Consider the following 23,733-nt stretch of genomic DNA (forward strand, 5'->3'; position numbering starts at 1 on the left):
CTTGTCACTGAGGGGGAAAGGAAGGAGATGAGAAGGTTAGCAGCAGCACCCCTCTCGTCTCGACAGGTTACTACATAACTCAACAGAGCCTGTGAGCATGCGTGACAAGGGGGAACACTGTCAAAAACCCTGGCTAGCAATGCAATGGGTCACTTTGAACTGTTATAAATCAAACATCTCTCTATTATAAAAAAAATCTTGGAAGGTTGGAAGGAGACAAGATGTGATCTTTTGAAGAGAGACACTTTCACGTCCCGCGAGATGAGACTTTGTGCCAAGAGATTTAACCACACCCGGTGCTGGCAATAAAAGACAAAGAGTAGATGACAAAGTAGAATTCAAAAATGTTGACGCGGTACAGAGGCAGAGCAGGTTAGACAAAATGGAAGTACGAAAATTCAAAAAGTCTCAAAAAAAGGATAGTAAAGGTTGCATTAGCGCAAACAAACAGAAATTATTACTCTGTGAAATAACGGAAAAGAGAAAAGAGATCGAATATATTTTTTAAATTTAAACTTTAAGTCAGAGTAGTTCGTCTAATTCGTGTTGCCATCAGGGAAAAAAAAAGTAGTGTTTCTTCCCAATGAAGAGGAGTATCTGCGAGCATTAAAAGATTTGTTGTCTGGTAAAAGTGAAATCCTGTGAGAGAAATCATTTCTCATTTGTGTGAATGTTACTGTCAGACACATTTCTTGTAGAGAGAAAGAAACGACATTCATTCACGGGCAGTTATAGGTTGCGTTGTCACGATGTACTTCCAAACACGGAATCAAAATTCAATGCGATATTGACGAAAAGGTAAAAACGAAAAGAGATCGAATATATGGACATAGGTGATATGACTGAAGTGCGCCGCACGAGATGCAGATCACACTGCAGCAGCAGCAACCAGCAGCTGATCGAGCAAAGAGGAGGTAAAATAAAGAAAAAACTGTATTTGTTTCCCATTGTATCACCGTTTAAGAGGGGGTTTTGGAGGAGTGGCTGCGTCTCCTTGGGGTGCGCTCAGCCCCCTCTTCACAGCGTGAGCGTCAGCCCGGTTGGTGAGCAAAGCCCCCTAGTTTATTAAAATAAAAATAATAAGAAGCTTCTTGGTGCACAAAAGGTAAATAAAGGAAATGCCTGAAAAACAAAAGGAGGCAATTCAAGGGGGACAAAATCCCAAAACAGTAATCCAGAGCGAAATCCAAATAAAAAAATAAAAAAAAACAAGGAAAGAAAAGATTCAAAAATAAAACACAGAAGATCACAGAAATTGAGAGAACTCGGCCGCACCACACCACAAGTGCATTCAAATGAACTGCAAGGAACTGGGGGTTTAAGGGCCTTTATAGGGCTGAGGTCAGTCCCTTTGCAGGGACCGTCAGGTGGCCCCACCTCTACGGAGACCACCCACCAAACGCATGGACCATAACGTAGGCATAGAGAACAATGCAGATTATTAACAAAAGTGACGTGATCATAAATATATAACACACAAAGAACCCAAAACAAAAAATTGAACCCTAGCCAGGGAAGGGACCCACGCTGAAATATGACACACACAGGCAACATGTGAGCAGATGTTCAGAGTGGGTTTGTAACATTTTGCTTTCTGTTGCTTGCACATGTAGGCCCTCCAGCCTGCAGGGAAAAACCTGGTAGTTGGTGGCAAAATTGGCACTCCAACCACCATAAAAAAACCTCACACTGGTCCATTCCATCTGAACTAGTCTGAACTCATCTGCACCACCACCACCTGATCAAAGCATCGTGATGTCTCTACATTGATGGATTAAAGGCCAGAAGTCCACATGACTGTCATCATCAAGTTCTTCCATGAGAACCCTGAATACCATGAGGACTGATTGAGGTCATTGATGTTAGGTAGAATGCCTACAAGGGGCTGGGTGGTCTCATGGCCTTGGACCCCCTGCAGATTTTATTTTTTTCTCCAGTCGTCTGGAGTTTTTTTTTTTGTTCTGTCCTCCCAGGTCATCGGACCTTACTTTTATTTTATGTTAATTAGTGTTCCCTTATTTTAATTCTTATTCATTTTGTAAAGCACTTTGAGCTCCATTGTTTGCATGAAAATGTGCTATAGAAATAAATGTTGTTGTTGTTTGTAGTGTGGTGCTGAGGTGTCACCTGTCACATGGCTGCGCTTGGGTCCTAATCTGGTTGGTTTGTCGTATGGTGGGTGAGGCAATGTGCCGTATCGGCGCCTGCTCCTGACCTCTCTCTCTCTCTCTCACACATGAGAGGGTCAAATGTCAGTGCCTGACCCGCACAATCGACACCACCCATTGTATTATAGTAGGCTACCACACCGCAAGGCTTAGTGACTTTCACGTACCCCCTGACACGAAATTGACAGATGCTGCATTGTGCATAACGCTTAGGGGGCTAGCGTCGTTTCTTGTCTTTTTACTTTGTCTTTTGCCACTCACCTTCTGCACCACGCTGCCGCTTGACGCATCCACGTGACTGGAGTCACCGTGTGTGTCACATCACATGCCGTGTACGTCACTTTTTCCACTGACGTACTCATACTGTATACTACTAATGATACTCTTATTCTAAAAATAGGATCCATGTCTCCAAAAGTAAAATGTATAAATGAATAACTAATTATTTAACTTATTTCTAATATATCGAGATATACTGTCACAAGAGAGTCCAAAAGACATTGAAAAGGTTTGGGGCAGCCACTCATATATTGTGCCCTGGCTGCAAAATGGGTAATTGGTATGGAGTTCTCAACAGGTTTAAATCCAAAACAGAACAGACTCAAGATGAGAAATACGGCGGCTTTAAAGGCGGAGAAAGGAAGTGATGTCATCCTTGGGCCCATAACTGGAAGTGATGTTGTCCACGGGCCGGGGACTGGAAGTGACTTCATTCATAGGCCCAGAAATGGAAGTGATGTCATCCATGGGCCCGGAGCTTTAAGTGATGTCATCTATAGGTCCAGAACCAGAAGTGATGTCATCCATTGGGCTGGAAATGGAAGTGATGTCATCCATTGGCACATAACTGGAAGGGATGTCATCCATAGGCCCATAACTGGAAGTGATGTCATCCGTAGGCCCATAACTGGAAGTAATGTCATCCATTGGGCTGGAAATGGAAGTGATGTCATCCATTAGCACAAGAACCATGTTGGTCTGCAGAGGATTGAGAGAGAGAGTCAGTGCAGCTCGCCACCCCCTGGTATGACATGGAACTGCTATCATCTCCGCCCTTTAGCTGCCTCCCACTGACACGTGGGAACCTTCAGTTCCTTCTTTGACATACTGGTGACCTTAACTCTTTAATTTATTCTTTCCTTCTGGACTTTGTTTGTAACATTTACTCGGAGCACTGAGGATTTTATATGAAGTGTCACCGTACAGCTTGTGACTAATATGATTCCTGCTGTGGTATTTCACATATCCTGAAAGTCACTACATTGTATAATAAGGAGGGCCGTTAGTCCAGACCTCATTAAACGTAACCTTTCCTTTCCGCTGTGCCAGACCTTTGCGGTCATTTACTTGAAATGAAAGGCCTGACAACATTTTTTTTTTGCTGAGGTAAAAGAGAAGAGGCAGGCAAGGAATAAAGTAAAGTGGGACAACGGAATCCATCTCATAAACAAACAGCACAACTTTTTGTGATTGTTAATGCTGAAAAATCAACTGCAGTTGAACCCCGAAATTCACGGGTTTTACATTCCTAGAGCACCCGCAAATTGTGAAAAACCGCGGATTTTGGTTATGGTCAAAAAAATGCATATTTTTATAGTTTAAACCCTAAATACGCCCCCAAAACACTTTATTTTCATTTCAAACTCAGCTTAATACATTACCCTAAATAAAAAGGAATGTAAAGGTAAACCCGTGTACTGTACAGTACTGTACTGCTATGTCTCCCACAGTGCTAGAATGTAAAATAGCGATGTTACCGGTACATGTACTGTAATTCATGCAAGAGCGTTTTCTTTGGTACAAGTAGGGTAAATATGTAATAATTTAATTTAATAAAATATATGGGTACTCACCAATAATGAATGATATTGATTGAAGGTGATGATGATGATGAGTTAGCTGTGCAGTACGATGAAGGTATGTAATGAAGATAATGGCTGCACAGCAAAGCAGAGGATTTGCAGCTCCTCGGGTGGCTACTGCGGCATAACTTTTTAGTTCCAGGAGCAAATCCAGTAGTTCAACCTTCTCCTGGAGTGTCTTAAACTTTTTCTGGCGCTGAGGTTCATTGCCAGAAGCCTTAGAAGGTGCAAGGTGTTTGGGCGACATCTTAGGGTTTTAAGAAGAGCAAAACGAAAAACATGAGAATGCTCAGCGAAACATTGGAGAGAGCTACATAAACTGTTATGATACGGGAATGCTGGGCTGCATCTGTTGGAGATGCGTCACAGGGCAGCAGCCAATCAGCAGCAAGGAGAAATGAATAACACTCTCGGATTGGCTACTTTCAAACCTCCCACCTCTGAGTACAGGGGTATTTGTCCTCACAGGTGGCGCAGTGGTAGTGCTGCTGCTTTGCAGTAAGGAGAGTGTGGAAGATTGTGGGTTCGCTTCCCGGTCCCTCCCTGTGTGGACAGCGCTTTGAGTACTGAGAAAAGTTCTATATATGTAATGAATTATTACTGTTATTATTATTATTGTTATTATTATTTCACCATCCCAAGCCGCGTTTTCCTGTAGTGTTGCTTTGTGTTCTCTCTACAGTACAGCTTTGCCACAAAAAAAGGCATAAAAAAATTTGTGGTTTCCACAAACAATTATTAATTAGGTTCTAAGGAAAAATCCACGAACGACTGAGGCTGTGAACTCTGAACCGCGACTTTGCGGGGGTCGACTGTATTGTCGTAACAGTGTCTGATACTTCAGCATTAACGGTCACGCCTCTACACCGATTCAGGTTTAGCCTAAATACAGGTTGAGTATCCCTAACCCGAAATTCCAAAAACTGAAATGCTCCAAAATCCCAAACTTTTCTTAGCTGCCTACGTGACACGTCACCAATGTTGCCTCTGATTTGTCCGATCCCTCATGGAGCATCGAGAGCCACAAAATTGGGACACACAATTGACAACTGAAGTTGGGGGTGACCCGTGAAACACCAAGCACCATGGAGCTGACTTGATCGCCTATTGGAGTTCAACAGTGCTGAATGGCACCTGAAAAAACATAAACAAAAAATTGGATTCAGATGTGAAAATTCGCGTACACCTAAAAACAGGAAAATGAGTACGGCAAAAAAAAAAAAAAAAAATCTGATTTATATTTGTAAAAGGAAACACAGAGACCAAGATTAAGGGTTGGGGATCCCGTCTCCGTGTAGTGTAAACCACTCTGCAAGATAGTAATACGGTCAATCATGGGTTACACAGAAGACAACCAGCAGGGAGAACACGGACATTTTATAAGTTGGAAATGGAAGTGGGAATGCTGGAAAACAGGACATTGAGGGTCTTGGGATGGTGGTGACATCATCAGTGAAGGACCGGAGGAAGTAGAAAAGGAACCCAGAAGCGGCCCGCACGTCTGGCTAGGGTTTTGGAGCTGAACTCAAGGTGGTGTTTTCTCGTCTTTCCTGTTAAAGTAAAGAGAGAGCGGTTAGTACACCGTCACAGTGCCCTGTCTTGCGGTTTTGCGCTGCTCTTTGGGTCTGTTAGCTGCTTCCTAGTCACTTGTGTGTGACAACAGGTAAATCCTGGCACACACACAGTACGCAATTTCCTTTTATAAATCGCAATCATCTTGTAAATGTGCACACGTGAAGGTTCCTCAAATATCGTACATGAATTTGCAGATGCCTTGTGTGTTAATGGAACGTAACTATGGTTAAAATTAGCTTTGTTCTTGCTAGGCTGCCTTTATTTCAATCTGAGGGCAGAAACTTTACTCCATTTATGTTAGGAAAACTGGACACTGCAGCGGATTGTTGGCACAAAACATGCTTTGTTTTACTTATGTACACCCACACAGTATGAAAGTGAATGTTCTGTAGTTGGTTAATGGCTTCCAGCACAGTGGGCCTGATGGAGCAAAGCTTGGCCGAGATATTCTTGACCTGTTGATCAGTTCCCTGAGAAGTGATGACAGGTAGCCGATATAAACAGACCAAAAAACAAAAAAGTACTTCAGTGCAAATACGCACCATTGGCCCTCTAAAATACAGTCTGTACATCATATTCATCACTTTTAAGGATTCATATATTTGTTACATCAACACACATTCTAATAACAGCTTGATAATATGAATTAGTACATGCATGAACTATTAATTAGCTGGTTTGACTGCCTTGATCATGTGTGTCTCCAAGAAATCTCACTATGCGTATGTATTGTGACCGTTGAGGGTCCCCGTGACCCCTTGAACCCTCAGACCAGACGTCAGACACCAGATAAAAGTCCAATAATAATATTTATTATTATAAATAAGTGCACAAAGCACCACTACTACACACCACTCCAATAAACAATAATCACTACAATAATAAACAATCCTCCACTCCCAGACGCTTAGCCACCCTGCCTCCCAACTCAGCTCATCCGTCTGGGATTTCCCACAGTCCTTTATAGTCCTCGACCCGGAAGTGCTTCTGAGCCCTCAGTCCATGTGATTATCCAGCACGTCCGGGTCAAGTAAAAACTTCTCTTTTTTCTTCAGCCCAGAAGTATATAATTTCTTCCGTTCCCGTGACTTGGAAATACTTCCGGCTATACGGAAAATATAAATCCCTGGGCCTCCCTGCAGCGACTCCTGGAGGCCCCCATGGTATCCAGCAGGGCTGTGCATTAAAACTCCACTGTCCATGAGGCCCTGCTGGAATTTGGGGCACCTCCATGTTGCAGGGAGGGCTCCATCTGGCAGCCTGGGGGTTTTGGCCGGGATGAACGGCCGGCCATATCCCACAGTATGTATTCTAAAATATGAAAATGCCTGAAATCCAAATTGTTTCTGGCCTCAGGCATTTTGGATTAGGGATACTCAATGCATTAAACTAATTTATACTTGTCCAGGAGCCTCAGTCTGTATTGATAACACAAAATCAGACTACTTCAAGTTAGAACGAGGTACTCGACAACAGTACCCACTGTCACCAATTCTCTTTACGTTAGCCATAGAACCACTGGCTATACATCTCCAGAAGAAACCAGAGATAGTGGTGATTATCAGAGAAGGACTCAAACAGAAAATATTACTATACCAGTAACGACGCCATGCAGTGAATCCACTTGACTTGAGCACTCATAGTTTTCATCCTCTTTCTCTGTATGTTTAGCATTCGTTTGATCAGAGGTTGATGCGCTTGCTGCTTCCTGAGCAGCTCTTCTTTTCTCCACCCTAGCAGCCCACTTCTTCTCTTCTGTTGTCGACATCTTTACACGTTAAAACTGATTAAGTCAGTATTTGTGTTGCAAGTACTTAGTATGTTTTCTTTAATTTTTCACTTAAGCTGGCACTGAAGACTTCAATCTGCCTCAAGAATGATTTAAGATATGAAGAGGTAGAGGAAGTGATGGCGAAGGTGGTAGGGATGAGAATGGTGCCCATACGCATGCACCGCACGACCACGCTGCTGCAGAGAGCTGATTCTACAATAAAATAAAATAAAAAGAGGAATAACCTTGGAGGGCAATTGTCACCCCGAAAGTGGATAGTACACGTCACATAGTATATGTGTACCGAATTTCAGGTCAATGGGTCAAATGGTTTGCGAGCTACAGGTGATTTAAAATCCTGCACAGACAAACGAACAGCCATGGTAGCGTATTATATATAAAGATGCAAATGACATGGAGCTTCATATATCACATCCATAATCATCTCTACCATTAGATCTTAGACGTGTTGAATTCTGCAGCACATCATATTAGACTAGATAGCTGTTCGTTCCTAATATGAAAACACCTTAAATATTTGGAGATAACTATCACAAGCAAATATAAAGATTTATTCCAATATAATTTTGGAAGTACTATGGATAAAATCAAACAAGATGTTAACAGATGAACCACCCTACATACAATACAATTCAATTTATTTTTGTATAGCCTAAAATTACACAAGAAGTGCCACAATGGGCTTTAACAGGCCCTGCCTTTTTGACAGCCCCCCAGCCTTGACTATCTAAGAAGATGAGGAAAAACTCCTCTTGTAGGGGAAAAAAATGGAAGAAACCTTGGGAAAGGCAGTTCAAGGAGAGACCCCTTTCCAGGTAGGTTGGGTGTGCAGTGGGTGTCAAAAAAAGGGGGTGTCAATACAATACAATACACAGAACAGAACACAAGTAATCCTCAAAACAGTATAAAAATAAAAATATTACAAGTATGGAGCAGAATTTAACAGTAGATGATATCACAGAATACAATTTGGATTTGTTCTGGGGCCTCATATATCACGCCGTGCGTAGAATTCACACTAAAATATGGCGTACGGACAAAAGTGGAAATGTGCATACGCACAAAAAAATCCAGATGCATAAATCTGTGCATATGCCAACTTCCACGTTCTTCCGCTCCATAAATTCCGGTCAGCGTGAAAAGTAACGCACGTGCACGCGCCTGCTGTCACTTCCAAACTCCTCCCAGAATTATGCCTCTTTGAATATGCAAATCAATATAAATAGCCCTTAAGCTCAGCGTTCTGCGAAAAGGCAATGGCAAAAGCACGGGAGGAAAATAAAAGAATTTCAGCGAATACCAAGTGGAGGCAAAGAAAAACGTACTATTTGTTGGTTTAAACAGTGATATAAACAACAAAAGGAAGTTGATCGAGTGACAGAGTGTTGGAGAAACTCGAAAGCTCAAGTTCACAGTGCCCGAAATAAAAAAGAAATCACATATCAAAGTCGCCGTGAAAAGGCAAGTCGTATCCCATCTGAGTGTCATATGAAAGCTTATTAGGGTATAGAAAAAAAAAATAGGGACACTGAGGAAAATAAGCACGAAATGCAAACTTTAATCTCGAAATTTCCACTTTAATCACGTAGTTTATTTTGTCATTAAAGTAAAGCATCATAAACTTAAAATCATTTAATTTACTAGTTTCTCAAATCCCATCGTAACTAAAGTAGCATGTTAAATGCTTTGTATTGTATGTGTTCTTCTATGTGCTCTGTGTGTGTCAATCGCTACGTGCTTCTTAAATGGGCTTTCTCTTCCTCCGACAGGACACAGAATCCATTACATTCGTGATATTACAGCTCTCTGAATAATTAAAATACTGAGATGTATACTTGACATCATTTTCATGATGATAGGCGTTAAAGCATGTTATTAAACATGACAACACGGTGGCGCAGTGATTGTTCCTGTCTCACGCAAGATGCTTGCTGCGCCGTGCGTGACCTTCGATGAAATAATTTATTGCAGCAGTCCTGTCTCTTTCAAACGTACTAACCTCCAATTCCTGTCCTTACTTTTCTTTCTCCAAATGCCCAATCGCCACACAATCAGCTCTGTAATAGACACTAAGCCATCTGTAAGCTTAGAACGACGATTCTTCAAAACTTTTAAGGAACATTGAATTATCTTCGTAGTACGTGTTTAATTATTCTATCCATCTATCCTACCAGTGTTGCGTCAGTCTCAGCAAGAATACAGCGTGAGGCAGGAACTATCCCTGAATGGAGCTCCAGCTCCTTGCTAGCACTACGGCACCGTGTCCTCAAATGTTTAATTATTAACATTATACTGTAGATTATTTAAATGATGTTAACATTTTATCTGGAATATGTAATAAACATATATTGCTGCATTTCATCTTAAAAATGATATCGTCCTCATATGTAAATACGCGCTTTATAAAGTGGCTCAGGTTGTGCAATATTATAACTGAATCACAAGTTTACAGTGAGGTGATTGTAATATTAAGTACTAACAGTACTACAAGGAGCACTTGATGGACTGATTGAGTGCGTTTAGAGTTCTTGGGATGAAACTGTTTCTGAACCACGAGGTCCGTACAGGAAAGGCTCTGAAGCGTTTGTCATATGAGAGCAGTTCAATAGACAGCATGGCTGAGGCAGCGTGTGCTTGATGCTGTATACCCATAATTCTCTGCTGTAGATCTGTGATTCCCCACTCAGATATAGTGATATAAATACTCCGAGTGTGCAGTGAGAGTAACAACACTAAAGCAGTTATGGTATTTGGAATAGTTTGACCATTCTGTGGACTATTATATTGTTACAGGTTAATTACAATCAGATGCATTAAACTAATAAACAATATGCGGTTAATTTCAGTGTATTTATAAAGCCGCGTCAGGGATGTGGATCTACAAAAGAAAGGGAAACCACACTGGAAAAGTAGCACTGCTTTAATGCTGGGTGCCGCCAGTTTGCAAAACCGAGTGGAGAACTTACGTACGCCAAGGATTTAGCTACCATGAAAATGTGCATGGCTTTTCGCCAAGTTTAGGTTTATACATCGCGATTTGAGTGTGGAAACAGGATTACGCAACATTTTTGTGCATACAAACCATACAACCATCAAGCTGCCTCCCCCTACTGGCCATTCCACAGCTGAGTCGGCACTTAGCCAGCCAATCCGATGAAAGGACCCATCTACCCGACGATTCCTGTGATCCTCCATCATAAAGTCAGGGATGACTTAAAGTCATCCATAAAGTCAGGGATGACTTTACTTTAGGCAGGCAGAACAACTTGGCAGGTGCGCCGTGGCACTAAGTGCCACATTTGAGTACCGAGAAGAGAAACAGAATAGGTGAGAGTTAGTAACAAATATTAACTACCATATTACTTATGTTTTAGTGCTAATGACTAACAACAGAGATGTAGTCTGTACCGTTAATCAGCAGCTCTAGTCAGGGTGTGCTAAACTGAAGTTGTGAGTCTTCAGCTGGGATTTGAAAGCTGAAACCGAAGGGGCATCACTTATAGTAGCAGGCAGATCACTTCACAGTTTAGGGGCCCTGTAACTAAAAGCTTGAGATCTTAATGTGCTGTCTGGTTTGTAAGTCATGATAAATTCAGATAAGTAAGCCGAAATTCGGCCATTTAAGGCTTTTTATGTTAAAAGGAGGATTTGGAAATCTGCCCTAAACTTAACTGGGAGCCAGTGTAAGGATTTAAGAACCTTACCAGGCCAGGAGGTTATGGGACTATTCGAGAGTGGTGATATCCCCCTGCCGTACCAGGACAGGGGCACAGGAAGATGCTGCAGCAGCAGCTACACTGGGGTTGACATCCCGGATTGGGTTTATGTAAGCCAGGGCAGTGGGTGACTATCGTCTATGTTCAGAGCATTCCCCTCTACACTAGGTGGCAGCACCCCATATGGAGGGCCCCAGTATGGACACAAGTAGGACAGCATGGGAGCTGCCTGTCCTGTCAAGTGTTTGGGTGGGGGGGGGGGAGGGGGGGGCGGGGAGGGGGGGGGTATGGTGTTGCTATGCCCCCTAGAGGCCACAATAGAAAAACACATTTGTGTATGTTTCATGTAACCAAGTAAGCACTGGGCACTGCAATGCTGTCATGTATCTTCCGAATGTTTGTTTTACAGAATGAACACTGGCTTGGAAAAACTTAAGGAAGCTTCGGAGTCGGTTGCCGCTCTTAGCAAGGAGCTGGAAGTGAAAGAAAAAGAACTGCAGGTGGCAAACAAGAAGGCTGACATGGTGCGTAGTCAATTGTCTACCACTCATTTAATCGTTAAGTTTATCTGGTATCAGTGGGGCTCTCAGCCATCAAGTGTCAGTTTCCTGTCAATAGCAACTTTCGTTTTTTTAAATGGGGTGTCCTCCACTATTTGGTGAGCAGAACTAGAAAAGGTCCAGAGAAGAACAACTAGGCTGATTCAGAGCTACAGGGGATGAGTTATGAAGGAAGATTAAAAGAGCTGAGCCTTTACAGGAGATGAAGAGGAGACCTGACTGAAGTGTTTAAAAGTGTGAAGGGAATTAGTCCAGTGGATCGAGACGATGACTTTAAAATGAGTTCATCAAGAACACAGCTGGAAACTTGTAAAGTGGTGTGGTAGACAGTAGGACATTAAGGTCCATCAAAACTCGACTTGATGTTATTTTGGAAGAATGTCAGGTTATATAGCGCCTTGATGTGTGGAGTACAAGTCACAGGAGGTTCTGCTTAAGCTTTATAACACACTGGTGAGGCCTCATCTGGAGTACTGGGTTCAGTTTTAGGCCCACCAGACAGAGCAGCACTAGAGAAAGTCCAGAGAAGAGCAACTCGGCTGATTCCAGGGGATGAGTTATGAAGGAAGAATAAAAGAGCTGAGAATTTAAAGGAGATGAAGAGGAGACCTGAGTGAAATGTTTAAAATTATGAAGGGAATTAGTCCAGTGGATCGAGACGGTGACTTTCTGTCCTCCCTGTCCATCAGACCTTACTTTAATCTTCGTTAATTAGTATTGTCTAATTTTTTTTTATTTTTTCAATTTGTAAAGCACTTTGAGCTCCATCATTTGTATGAAAACGTGCTCTAGAAATAAATGTTGTTGTTTAAAGAACATGGAGACAGAGATGGTAACTTTAAGTAAATTTCACACAACCATTAGGAAGTTCTTCTTCACACAGAGAGCCACAGACACTTGGACTAAGTGACCACGTGGTGTGGTAGACAGCAGAACTTTAGGGACCCTCCACACTCGACTTGATGTTACTTTAGAACAATTCAGTGGATAGGAAACGACAAGTTTCGCTGGTCTGAAAGGCCTTTTCTCTTCTTGGTTGTTCTAAACATTCAGTTTATTTTTAAAACGAGTTAATTTTTCTACTGTGAATTTCCCATTGGGATTAATAAAGTATCTATCTATCTATCTATCTATCTATCTATCTATCTATCTATCTATCTATCTATCTATCTATCTATCTATCTATCTATCTATCTATCTATTATATAGCGCCTTTCATATCTATCTATCATACAGTGCTTTTCTATCTATCTATCTATCTATCTATCTATCTATCTATCTATCTATCTATCTATCTATCTATCTATCTATCTATCTATCTATCTATCTATCTATCTATCTATCTAAAGTCACGCAGTAACAATCATTACTAAGTCTACGATTTGTTCTCCTCCAGATTGTACTCCTGTTGTCCTAATGTGACTCTGGCCTGCCATGTCTCCTTACTTTTGCATCCTTTGATTTCAATTTGCTTCCTTCATCTCATCTCCATAATACCCACAGGTATTAAAAGAGGTCACCGTGAAGGCCCAAGCAGCGGAAAAAGTGAAACTGGAAGTCCAGAAGGTGAAAGACAAAGCCCAGGCTCTTGTGGACAGCATCTCGGCAGACAAGGCCATTGCGGAGGAGAAGCTGGAGGCGGCCAGACCCGCGCTGGAGGAAGCCGAGGCGGCTCTGCAGGTGCCAGCTTTGACTCTTCTTTTTAATGTCCACCCAAGCAGCACCTCATGCTTTACAAAGCAAATCTTGTCACTTGTATTCGGTGGGAGTTTGTTTTCTTTGCATTGTCACCAAATTTGAAGATGAGTTTTGAATTCAGAATGTGGTGAAAATTTTTGAAAGCAAAGTTTAATAAAACGAAATGGAAAAGCTATTAAGCAAAAGACATTAGGAGGATTAGACTTCCTAATGCTGTTTTTCAATTAGTGTTAAAATGTTAAATATTAAAGCTGCAATTAAACATTTGCCTGCTTTTCTTCATTTAAAATCATACAGCAGCAAACCCGAAAGGAAATATTTCAGTTCTGTTGGAGTCTTGCCACGGTTTTAATTTGGCTTCTCATTAAACTAAGCAGGCCGTTTATGGAGGGTCTCTCTCTTTCTCTCTCTCTCTCTCTCCTTTGTATTGCAGACCATCAAGCCGTCGGACATCGCCACGGTCCGTACTTTGGGTCGCCCCCCACACCTCATTATGCGGATTATGGACTGCGTGCTCCTGCTGTTTCAACGCAGAGTCAATACTGTTAAAGTTGACCCTGAAAAGAGCTGCACTATTCCTTCATGGCAGGAGTCCCTGAAGCTGATGATGGCGGGCAACTTCCTCGGCAGTCTCCAGGTAACAGTGCCACTCTTGGCACACGCAGTCTCTCCAAGTTGGGAAGTGGTGGTGGCTCGTTAAAAATGGTTTGCCCTTGGAAAAAAAAAGAGTTGAAATTCAACAGGGTGCCTTAAAAGTGTTGGTTATGGCAACCATTGAGAGATGTGGATTTGCAGAGCGATCATCGGCACTGTAACCATTGGGCTCGGCGCAGTCAGTGCATGGCAGGCTTCTGCTTTGCTCCTGTACTTGACTTCTGTTCCTGAAGGTCTGTCAAAATTCTGGCACATGAATATTCTTCAAAACACGTACAGTGCCCTCCATAATGTTTGGGACAATGACAAATTCGTTAATTTTATCCAACCTCATGCATGGTGGGTGGGCTCTGCAGTTTTCCTTCCACATCGCAAAGATACAGAAGCATCCATAATGTTTGGGACAAAGACCCTCTTCTCCTTGATATCCCCCTCTGCTCCACAGTCTAACGTGACAAATCAATCCATTCAGACATCGTGATCAAAGTGCTCATGGCAGACATTTCTGTCACACAACACTTTTTCTACACGGTCCCCCAGTTTCAGGACACAGCAATGGCAGGTCTGTTAAAGCCGTTGTCATATTTAGTTCTTTGTCGCATCTCCCTGGCATGCAATGACTACTTGAAGGCCGTGTGGGAGTAGTTCAATCAATCAGCTTTTATTCGGTCACAGACGAGTACGTAGGATTCGAGCTTTGCAAAGCAGAAGAGCACTTTTCACTTTTTGGTCGTATTTTTTAATATTCATTTTCCTCCTTTCTCCTCCTTACTTATGAAACCACATCTAAGCATTTCATCTTATATTGCGCAAATCGGCCAACCATTTCTGTTTTGTGTATGTGTTAAGAGGGGCCCTTGTCATGCCACCTCAGTCTTACTAGATTAAAGTCAAGGCTCAAACAAGTTACTGAATGCAATGCACGTTTTATTACTCATTCTAACAGCTCAACAATTCAACTCCCATCACTCTAACAGTCCCCGTATGTCCTGTCTGAAAGCATCATGGGAACTGTAGTGCTTATTAACTAATCACAGTGGAACCTTGGTTTCCGAGCGTAATTCATTCCGGATTTGTGCTTGTAATCCAAAGCACTCGTATATCAAAGCGAATTTCCCCATAAGAAATAATGGAAACTCAGGTGATTCGTTCCACAACTCAAAACTATTCATATAAAAATGATTAATACAAAATATAAAGTAAAAATACATTAAACAAATTAACGGGCACTTTACCTTTGAAAAGAATCATGGCTGGCATGCGGGAGACGAGAGAGAGGAGAGGAGGAAGAGGAGGAGGGTTATTGTGCAGGTCGACTTTCACTCTTAACTAACGGAATCCCTGCTCTCTTTTGGCTCACTGGAATCTTCTTTTATTGTGACTTTAACAAGGAGCCTCTCCAATGACAGTTGCCTTTGCCTGAAGAGTCGCTACACTTGGACACAAAATAACAAAATGCTTTACGCACTGTAAGGTTTCTAAACTCTTTTGGGATTCCCCCCCAACGGGATGACACGCGGAAGAGCGTCCCGAAGCAACCGCAGGCTCCCAGCGCTGTAGCAGTTTGCCATAAAAGCAAATCCAAAAAGACCGCGGTCGCTCTATAAGCGCCTGCCGTTGATGGGTGATGCCAGGAACATTATAAATAAACAGGATTACTTGGCCACTAACCTGGTCACGACCCTATCTGACTGCTGTGTCTCTGTATAGGAGAGTGGCAGTACCTGCTACAATAAATAACCACGCTGTTCCTGTTTCACGCTGAATAAAGCTGGTGTTGCTAAAGCACTGAGACTCTGCCTCGTGATTCGGGGTACAAGACAGGGACTCACGCGTTACAATACACACACACACGGTCACCATGCTATAGTAAATACTATACGCTCGTATGGATGTTGACGATATGGGTGAGGCACGCCGACTGAGCCCGACAATAGGAGATGATTACCCACAATCCCCACATGACGATTGGCAGACAAAGCGTACAAGTACTACTCGTATTGCAAGCCTTGCTCGTTTATCAAGTTATTATTTAATAAAAATTTTAGCTCATCTTGCAAAACACTCACAGACCAAGTTACTCGCAATCCAAGGTGTCACTGTGTATACTATTTATTGATATACTAGTCATTTAGCCCGTTATAATAACGGGCGCTAGAACAGTAGCGTATAAACATAAACTTTTTGTTGGTCGTATTTTTCTTTCTTTCAGCCTTTCTTTTGTTGATGTTTACTTGCTGAGTGGGCTGCCGCCGTGTATTGTATGTCTTTAATTTTCTGTGACAGTAATACTGTCTTGTACGTCCACTGGCTTGTACGTCCGTAATATACCTTTAATTTTATCTGGCGGTAATACAGGCGTGCGTGCGCGTTGGTAATATGCCTTTACTCTCCTTTGACAGTAATACTGGCTTGTATGTGACTGGAATATGAGTCACTGTATTGTGTACCTTTAATTTCCTCTCACAGTAATACTGGTTTGCATTTCCGTAAAAACGCCTGTAAATTTCTCTGACAGTAATATCGCGCATCGCACCGTGCCCCGCGCATGCGCACTTCACCAGAAGACACACACACACGGACACCTGGACACACACAGGGATTTTATTAAAGAGGATATATATATATTGCATTTGTAGTCTGAGTCCCGACCTGAATTGTGTGGGTTGGTCTGCCATTCGGCAAACATCCGCCACGGTGCCCTCGTCAGTTGTGAGAAGCAGATCATGGAATGTTGCATAGTTTATTGTCAAATAATGCAAAGAGTATGCGACACGTATTTCGCCCTCATTTGGGCTCATCAGGCGTATACACTTTACTGCTCCCCTCTCGGGGATCAAACCTCAGATGTCAGCGTCAGAGACGGAGTCCCTTTACGCTGCGCCACAGCTTGTGGTTCGTTTATTTGACAGCCTGTAGGTCCGGAGTAATTACATTCATTGCATTCATAGTCCCGACCTGAATTGTGTGGGTGGTTTTATATATATATATATATATATATATATATATATCACCACGGCCCTAAAGAAAGAAAGGTCATCCCTCCTGTGTCTAACAGACGTGTTCCTTAAAGAGGAAGTTGTCCTTGGTCAGCTTACTGCACCCTGTCTTATGATAGACGCCCGTATGACTAACCTCCCATTAGTGCTAAACAGCTTTGTCAGCTTTTAACCCTTACTAGCTTGCAAGCTGTTAATGTTTCTTTCACATCTGCCATTCATAGACATCAGCAGGCGCTGAGGGGTCTTTTCTGGTGATGCTCTGCCATTCCACTAATGCAGCCATCTTCAGCTCCTGCTTGTTTCAGGTGGCTTGTCCCCTTAGGTTTTCTCTTCAGCATATGGAAGGTCTGCTCAGTTGGAGTTAAATCAGGTGACTGACTTGGCCATTCAAAAATTTTCCATTTTCTATCTTTGATAAACTCCTCAGAAGTGTGTTTGGCTCATCTTGTTGAAGGGTGAAGTGCCGTCTGGTGAGTTTGGAGGCATCTACTGGAACTTGAGCAGATCAGATGTTTATGAACACCTCATAATTCCTCCTGCAGTCAGCAGTGCCATCATCAATGAAGAGAAGTGTGCCAGGACCTGTGGCAGCCATTCATGCCCGAGCCATAACACCCCCAGCACCATGTTTAACAGATAAGGTAGTTTGGTTTGGATCTTGGACAGTTCCTTGTCATCTCCACACCTTGCTCTTGTTGTCACTCTGATGAGGTTCATCTTTGACTTGTCTGCCCACAAGACCTTTTCCCAGAATTCTGCAGCCTCTTTGAAATCCTTTGTCACAAACTGTCATCAGGCCATCCTGTTATTGTGGTGTTCATCTTGCAGTGTGGCCTTTGTGTTTGTATTCATGAAGTCTTCTGCTGATTGTCGTCTCTGACACGTCCACATCGGCCCCCTGAAGGCTGTTTCTGGTCTGTCAGACAGGCATTGGAGGCTTTTTCTTCACTATAGTGGGGATTCATCTGTCATCAGAAGTGGAGGTCTTCCTTGGCCTTCCAGTCCCTTTGTGGTTACTGGGCCCACCAGTGTGTTCTTTCTTCTTCATGATATTCCAGACTGTTGATATTGGTCATCCTAAGGTTTCACCGATGTCTCCAATGGTTGTATTCTTCTTCTTCAGCCTCATGATGGCTTCTTTGACTTTCATTGGCACAGCTCTTGTCCTTATGTTAAACAACAGCAACTACAGACTCCAAAGGGTAGAAGCAGGCCAAGGTGTCTTATGAAGCAATGAAACCCACCTGAGGAATCACAAACATCTGGGACACCAATTGTCTCAAACATTATGATGTCCAAAAACCATGTAGTAAGAGTGTTGTGTGTCTGAAATGTCTGCAAATCCCCTTCAATGAACGTTTGCAGTCACGACGTCTGAAAGGTTTGATTTGTCATTTTAAACTGTGGAGTAGAAGGGGACATCAGGAGATAAGTGTGTCTGTTCCACACATTATGGGGGGCACCGTAGCTGATCTCTTCACGGTAAGAGACCTTCTGATGCCCAGTTTCTGCTTCTGCCTGGTCAATCGCTTAGACTACACTCTGATTTATGATTTTTTTACTGTGATGTCAACCATATGACAAGTGTTATTTTATTTTTTTTCTCACCAATACATTGTGTATGAAAACGGTTTGCATTTTATTATTATATAACCTTAAACCACAATGGGTTTACATTGGCTTTTTTGAGATTGCTCAACATAGACAAGGTCTTTTAATGTCCAAGTGAAAACGGACCTCTGCAAGGTGGTCAAAATTCTAAGTATAAAACACTGAATAGTTGATTTTAGTTCAGTCATAAGAGCCTCTTCACCACCAGATACCCCCCAGCCGCTGGACCCCACGACCTTGCTCAACACCTACTCCATACAAGCATTGAACAGAGTAGGAGCAGAACCCACCGCTGACGGACCCCAGAATCAACTGTGAAAAACACAGGGGTTCTGCCTCCACTCTGCACAGCACTCACAGTACCAGTGGACAGGCTGGCCATGATGTTCAGCAACCTTGGGGGGCATCCCGCGAACCCTCAGGATGTCCCACAGGGCAGCTCAATCAACGGAGTCGAACGCTTTACGAAAATCGACAAAGGCTGCAAAGAAACTCTACTGATATTCACATTTGCGCTCCATGAGACTTCTTAGGGGTAAAACCAGACATGCTCCAGTTGGTGGTAGGTGGGCAAGTGATCATGGATCCTATAGAGGATGACCCTAGTGTGGACCTTACCCAGCACCGAGATCAGTGTAATCCCTCTGTAGTTGTCACAATCCAGGCGATCACCCTTCCCTTTCCAGATAGTCTTTCCACTTCGGAGAATCCTTGGGTACCGCTGGTCTGACTTTGTGTTGCTCATGGAGTCCCGAATGAGGCACATGACCTGCATTGTGAGGAAGCGCCAGTTATGGCACTACAGCCATGTGGCACAATTTTCCGAGGGTGATCTTCACTGTTGAGGACCCGAGTGGCTGGACGCACACAACACCTGGCTGCGGTAGATAGAAGGTCACTTCCAGAGGGTGGGACTGGACCATGTGTCTGCATGGGGGGGCTTGCCAACCAGGACCCCAAGCTGTTCCGTCAAGTGGTGGGTGTGGCAACGTGCTGTACCAGTGCCTGCTCCCCCAACCTGACCTGACCTGATAAGAGCCTTGAGTTTCTGTGCTCGGGTCTTTCTTGACCAGCTCTGCCATTTTTTCTCATTCTTCTCTTGCAAACTGCTCAAGCTCGATGTCAGCTGTCATGAAGGTTGAGAGTGAATGGCGTTTGTCAAGACCAGCTACACATTCTCAATTGGAGTGACATATGGACTCTGACTCGGCCACTCCAGAGCATTCACATTGTCGTTTTGAAGCCATTCCTGTGTAGCTTTGGCTTTATGCTTGGGCTCGTTGTCATGCAGTGAAAACAACTCCTTCTCCAAAGTTAGGGTTTCTTGTAGAATCCATCAGGTGTTCATCCAGGATTTTCTTCTATTTTGCTTTATTAATTTTACTCACAAGCCTTTCAGAGCCTGCTGCAGAAAAGCATCCTCACAGCCCATTGGTAGGACCACCATGATTCACCGTGTTGTGTTTTTGATAATGTTCAGTGTAGTTTAGCATTTAGTCTGATGTCCAAAAAGTTCAATTCTGGACTAATCGGACATTAGGACCTTCTTCCCGCTAACTTCAGAGTCACCCTTTTGCCTTCTGCCCAGTTGTCTTGTGTGTTTTTCCTCTTTGCCACTCTGCCATAAAGCTGTGACTGGTGAAACCTCTGGGCAGCAGTTATTGTCTACACATTCTTTCCACTCTCATCAATTGTGCTTGTAACTAGTTCTCAGAGGTCTCTTGGTGGACCCCCTCACTTGTTTCCTTCAGATTTTATGGACGTTCTGATCGAGCAGATTAACCATTGTACCATACTCTTTCCATGTCCTCATGACTAACTTAACTGGATATTTTCTTGTCTCCTTCCCCTTGTTTGTGTTTTCACAGTTTCTTGTTGTGTTCTTTTGCCTTCGTTGTGTAGGTTAGCCCACCATACTGACTCACCACATGGTGGCTCTTCCACATTCTGGTACATTTATACAACAATCAATTGAAACCTCACATGGGTAATTTTCATCGACCCAATGATGGAATGTAAGCAAAAGAAGATGAAGAGGAGACCTGAGTGAAGTGTTTAAAATTATGAAGGGGATTAGTCCAGTGGGTCGAGACGGTGACTTCAAAAATGAGTTAATGAAACTTTATAACATGACTCTTCTGGAGTCCTGTGTGCAGTTTTGGTCTCCAGGCTACAAAAAGGACATAGCAGCACCAGAAAAAGTCCAGAGAAGAGCAACGAGGCTGATTCAGGGCTACAGGGAATGAGTTATGAGGAAAGATGAAAAGACCTGAGCCTTTACAGGAGATGAGGAGGAGACCTGAGTGAAGTGTTTAAAATTATGAAGGGAATTAGTCCAGTGGGTCGAGACTGCGACTTTAAAATGAGTTCATCAACCTTCATAATGCACTGGTGAGGACTCTTCTGGAGTCCTGTGTGCAGTTTTGGTCTCCATATTCCAAATGATATAGCAGCACTAGAGAAAGTCCAGAGGAGATCAGCTAAGCAGATTCTGGGAATGAGAAATTTGAGGTATGACGAGATACTGAGGAGTGGTGCCTTTTCAGTTTAAACAAAAGAAGGTGAAGAGGAGACCTGAGTGAAGTGTTTAAAATTATGAAGGGAATTAGTTCAGCAGATCAAGACGGTGACTTTAAAATGAGTTTATCAAGAACACGGGGACACAGTTGGACACTTGTTAAGGGGAAATTTCACACAAACATTAGGAAGTTTTTCTTCACACAGAGAACCATAGACACTTGGAATAAGCGACCAAATCATGTGGTAGACAGCAGGACTTTAGTGGCTTTCAAAACTCGGCTTGATGTTTTTTTAGAAGAATTATGTGGATAGGACTGCCAGGCTTTGTTGGCCTGTTCTCGTGCAGATTGTTTTAATGTTCTAATGTTCTAAAACCAAAGGGCTGCACCAGTGTTGATTTAATGGGGTCATATTAAAGAGTCTGAGTACATATGCAATCAGTTATTTTATGTTATTTTTGTAATGAATTTAGACTACTTTCTCTTTGATATTCAAGTGTCCTTTTCTGTTGATCATTGTCATAAAAGCCAAATGACACTCGCTGTGAGTTAATGTTGTGTAACAATTGGTGTGACGTGGAGTGTCAGACATGGTGAAAGGGTGCCAGAGGTTTCAAAAAGACCATTAAGCAAGGCCAGAACATTTACTGACCTGCCTAGAATATGCAGCCCCAAACAACTGCTCCCTGCAGGCTTCAGCCTACACAGGCCCAAAATGGTGGAACCAATATTAAAAGTTTTTTTTTTTTTAAATCCATCCATCCATTATCCAACCTGCTATATCCTAACTACAGGGTTAATGTCAACTTTATTTATATAGCACATTTAAAACAACATCGGAATGCTGTGGCCAAAGTGCTTTACAATAATAAAATTAAAGAAAAATGTACAATTAACATCTGTGGTGGGCTGGCGCCCTGCCCGGGGTTTGTTTCCTGCCTTGCACCCTGTGTTGGGTGGGATTGGCTCCAGCAGACCCCCCCCCATGACCCTGTAGTTAGGATACAGTGGGTTGGATAATGGATGAATGGATACAATTAACATGAATAACATAAATAGAAATAAAATAAATGAACATAAATAAAATAAATAATAAATAGAAGTAATGTTACATAATCACAATGAGGAAAACATCAGTATTACTGAAGGTCACGGAAAGCAAGTGAATAGAAATTAGTTTTTAATCTTGTTTTGAACAGTTCAATTGTAGACGACTCCTTTATGTGACGAGGTAACGAGTTCCACAGGCGAGGTGCCACAGCTGTCCCCCTTAGTTTTACACTTGGTCTGAGAGACAAGAAGAGACAACTGACCAGAAGATCTAAGCACTCTAGATGGCTGGTGTAAAGCACACAATTCAGATAAATAGGCAGGAGCAAGCCCATGTAAAGATTTAAAAACTAGCAACAAGATTTTAAAATCAATTCGAAAACTGACAGGCAGCCAGTGTAAAGAAGCTAATATTGGAGAAACAGAATCAGACTTTCTTGCCCCAACCAGAAAGCGAGTGGCAGCATTCTGGACCAACTGTAACCTGCATATCAGGGATTTGCTAATCCCAGAATACAGCGAGTTGCAGTAATCAAAGCGAGAAAATATAAAAGCATAAGTAGCTTTCTCAAGATCCCTAGAAGATAAAAAAGGCTTGGTCTTACCTAAAAGATGATGCTGGGAAAAGCAACTCTTGACTACAGAATTAACTTGTTTCTCAAAAGAGAGGTTACTGTCAAAGATAACACCAAGACTGCGGACTTGAGATTTTGCAAAAGACAGAGAAAGAGCCGAGAAGTCCAAGACCAATTTGGGTTTAGCTGATGGACCCACTATAAGCACCTCTGTTTTATTTTGATTCAGATCAAGAAAATGATTAGCCATCCAGGATCTTAGTTCAGAAAGAACAGCTGATTCATTGCAGGGTTGCAGATGGGAATATAAACCTGTGTATCATCAGCATAGCAGGGAAAAGAAATGTTAAATTTCCTAAAAATTTCTCCAATAGGGTGAAGGTATATAGAGAATAAGAAAGGAACCAAAATGGATCCCTGAGAAACACCACATTTATCCAATCCAGAAGCTTCAGTTTGTATTAATAACATTTGCTCAGACTACTTTAAGCTAGAACGTGGTACCAGACAAGGATGTCCCTTGTCGCCACTGCTGTTTGCAATCGCCATTGAACCACTGGCGGTTCACTGCTGAAATTCTTATCAGATAAAGGGGATTATCAGAAAAGGACTGGAACAGAAAATTTCCCTCTATGCAGATGATATGGTTTTATATATATCAGACCCAGAAAAAACTGTCCCTGCAGTTTTAACAGCACTAATAGAATTTCAAAAGATATCTGGTCTTAAAATTAATCTGAATAAAAGTATACTCTTTCCAGTGAATTCACAAGCATACAATATTAGATTGGACACCCTGCCTTTTATCATCGTAGATCAGCTTAAATACCTCGGGGTAAATATCACAAGTAAATATAAAACTCTTTATAAACAAAATTTTGCCGTCTGTATGGAAAAAATGAAGCGAGACTTGCATAGATGGTCAACCCTTCATCTCACTCTAGCCGGAAG

The 23,733-nt window shown here is 42.4% G+C and overlaps 1 protein-coding gene and 1 long non-coding RNA gene across 4 annotated transcripts in view; one reads left to right on the forward strand and one right to left on the reverse strand.

Moving 5' to 3' along the window:
* Positions 1 to 23,733, reverse strand: part of LOC127530043 (uncharacterized) — a 454,116-nt gene that overhangs the window by 361,288 nt on the left and 69,095 nt on the right. The gene's annotated exons all lie outside the window — the stretch shown is intronic.
* dnah5 (dynein, axonemal, heavy chain 5) overlaps positions 1 to 23,733 on the forward strand; it is a 437,381-nt gene that overhangs the window by 343,368 nt on the left and 70,280 nt on the right. For all 3 annotated transcript variants that reach the window (XM_051935611.1, XM_051935612.1, XM_051935613.1), the window contains exons 57-59: positions 11,523 to 11,637; positions 13,177 to 13,353; positions 13,805 to 14,008. In XM_051935611.1, the coding sequence (XP_051791571.1) occupies positions 11,523 to 11,637; positions 13,177 to 13,353; positions 13,805 to 14,008 (496 nt within the window). The remainder of the gene's footprint in view (positions 1 to 11,522; positions 11,638 to 13,176; positions 13,354 to 13,804; positions 14,009 to 23,733) is intronic.

This window comes from Erpetoichthys calabaricus, chromosome 13 (assembly GCF_900747795.2).
Source record: "Erpetoichthys calabaricus chromosome 13, fErpCal1.3, whole genome shotgun sequence".
NCBI lineage: Eukaryota > Metazoa > Chordata > Cladistia > Polypteriformes > Polypteridae > Erpetoichthys > Erpetoichthys calabaricus.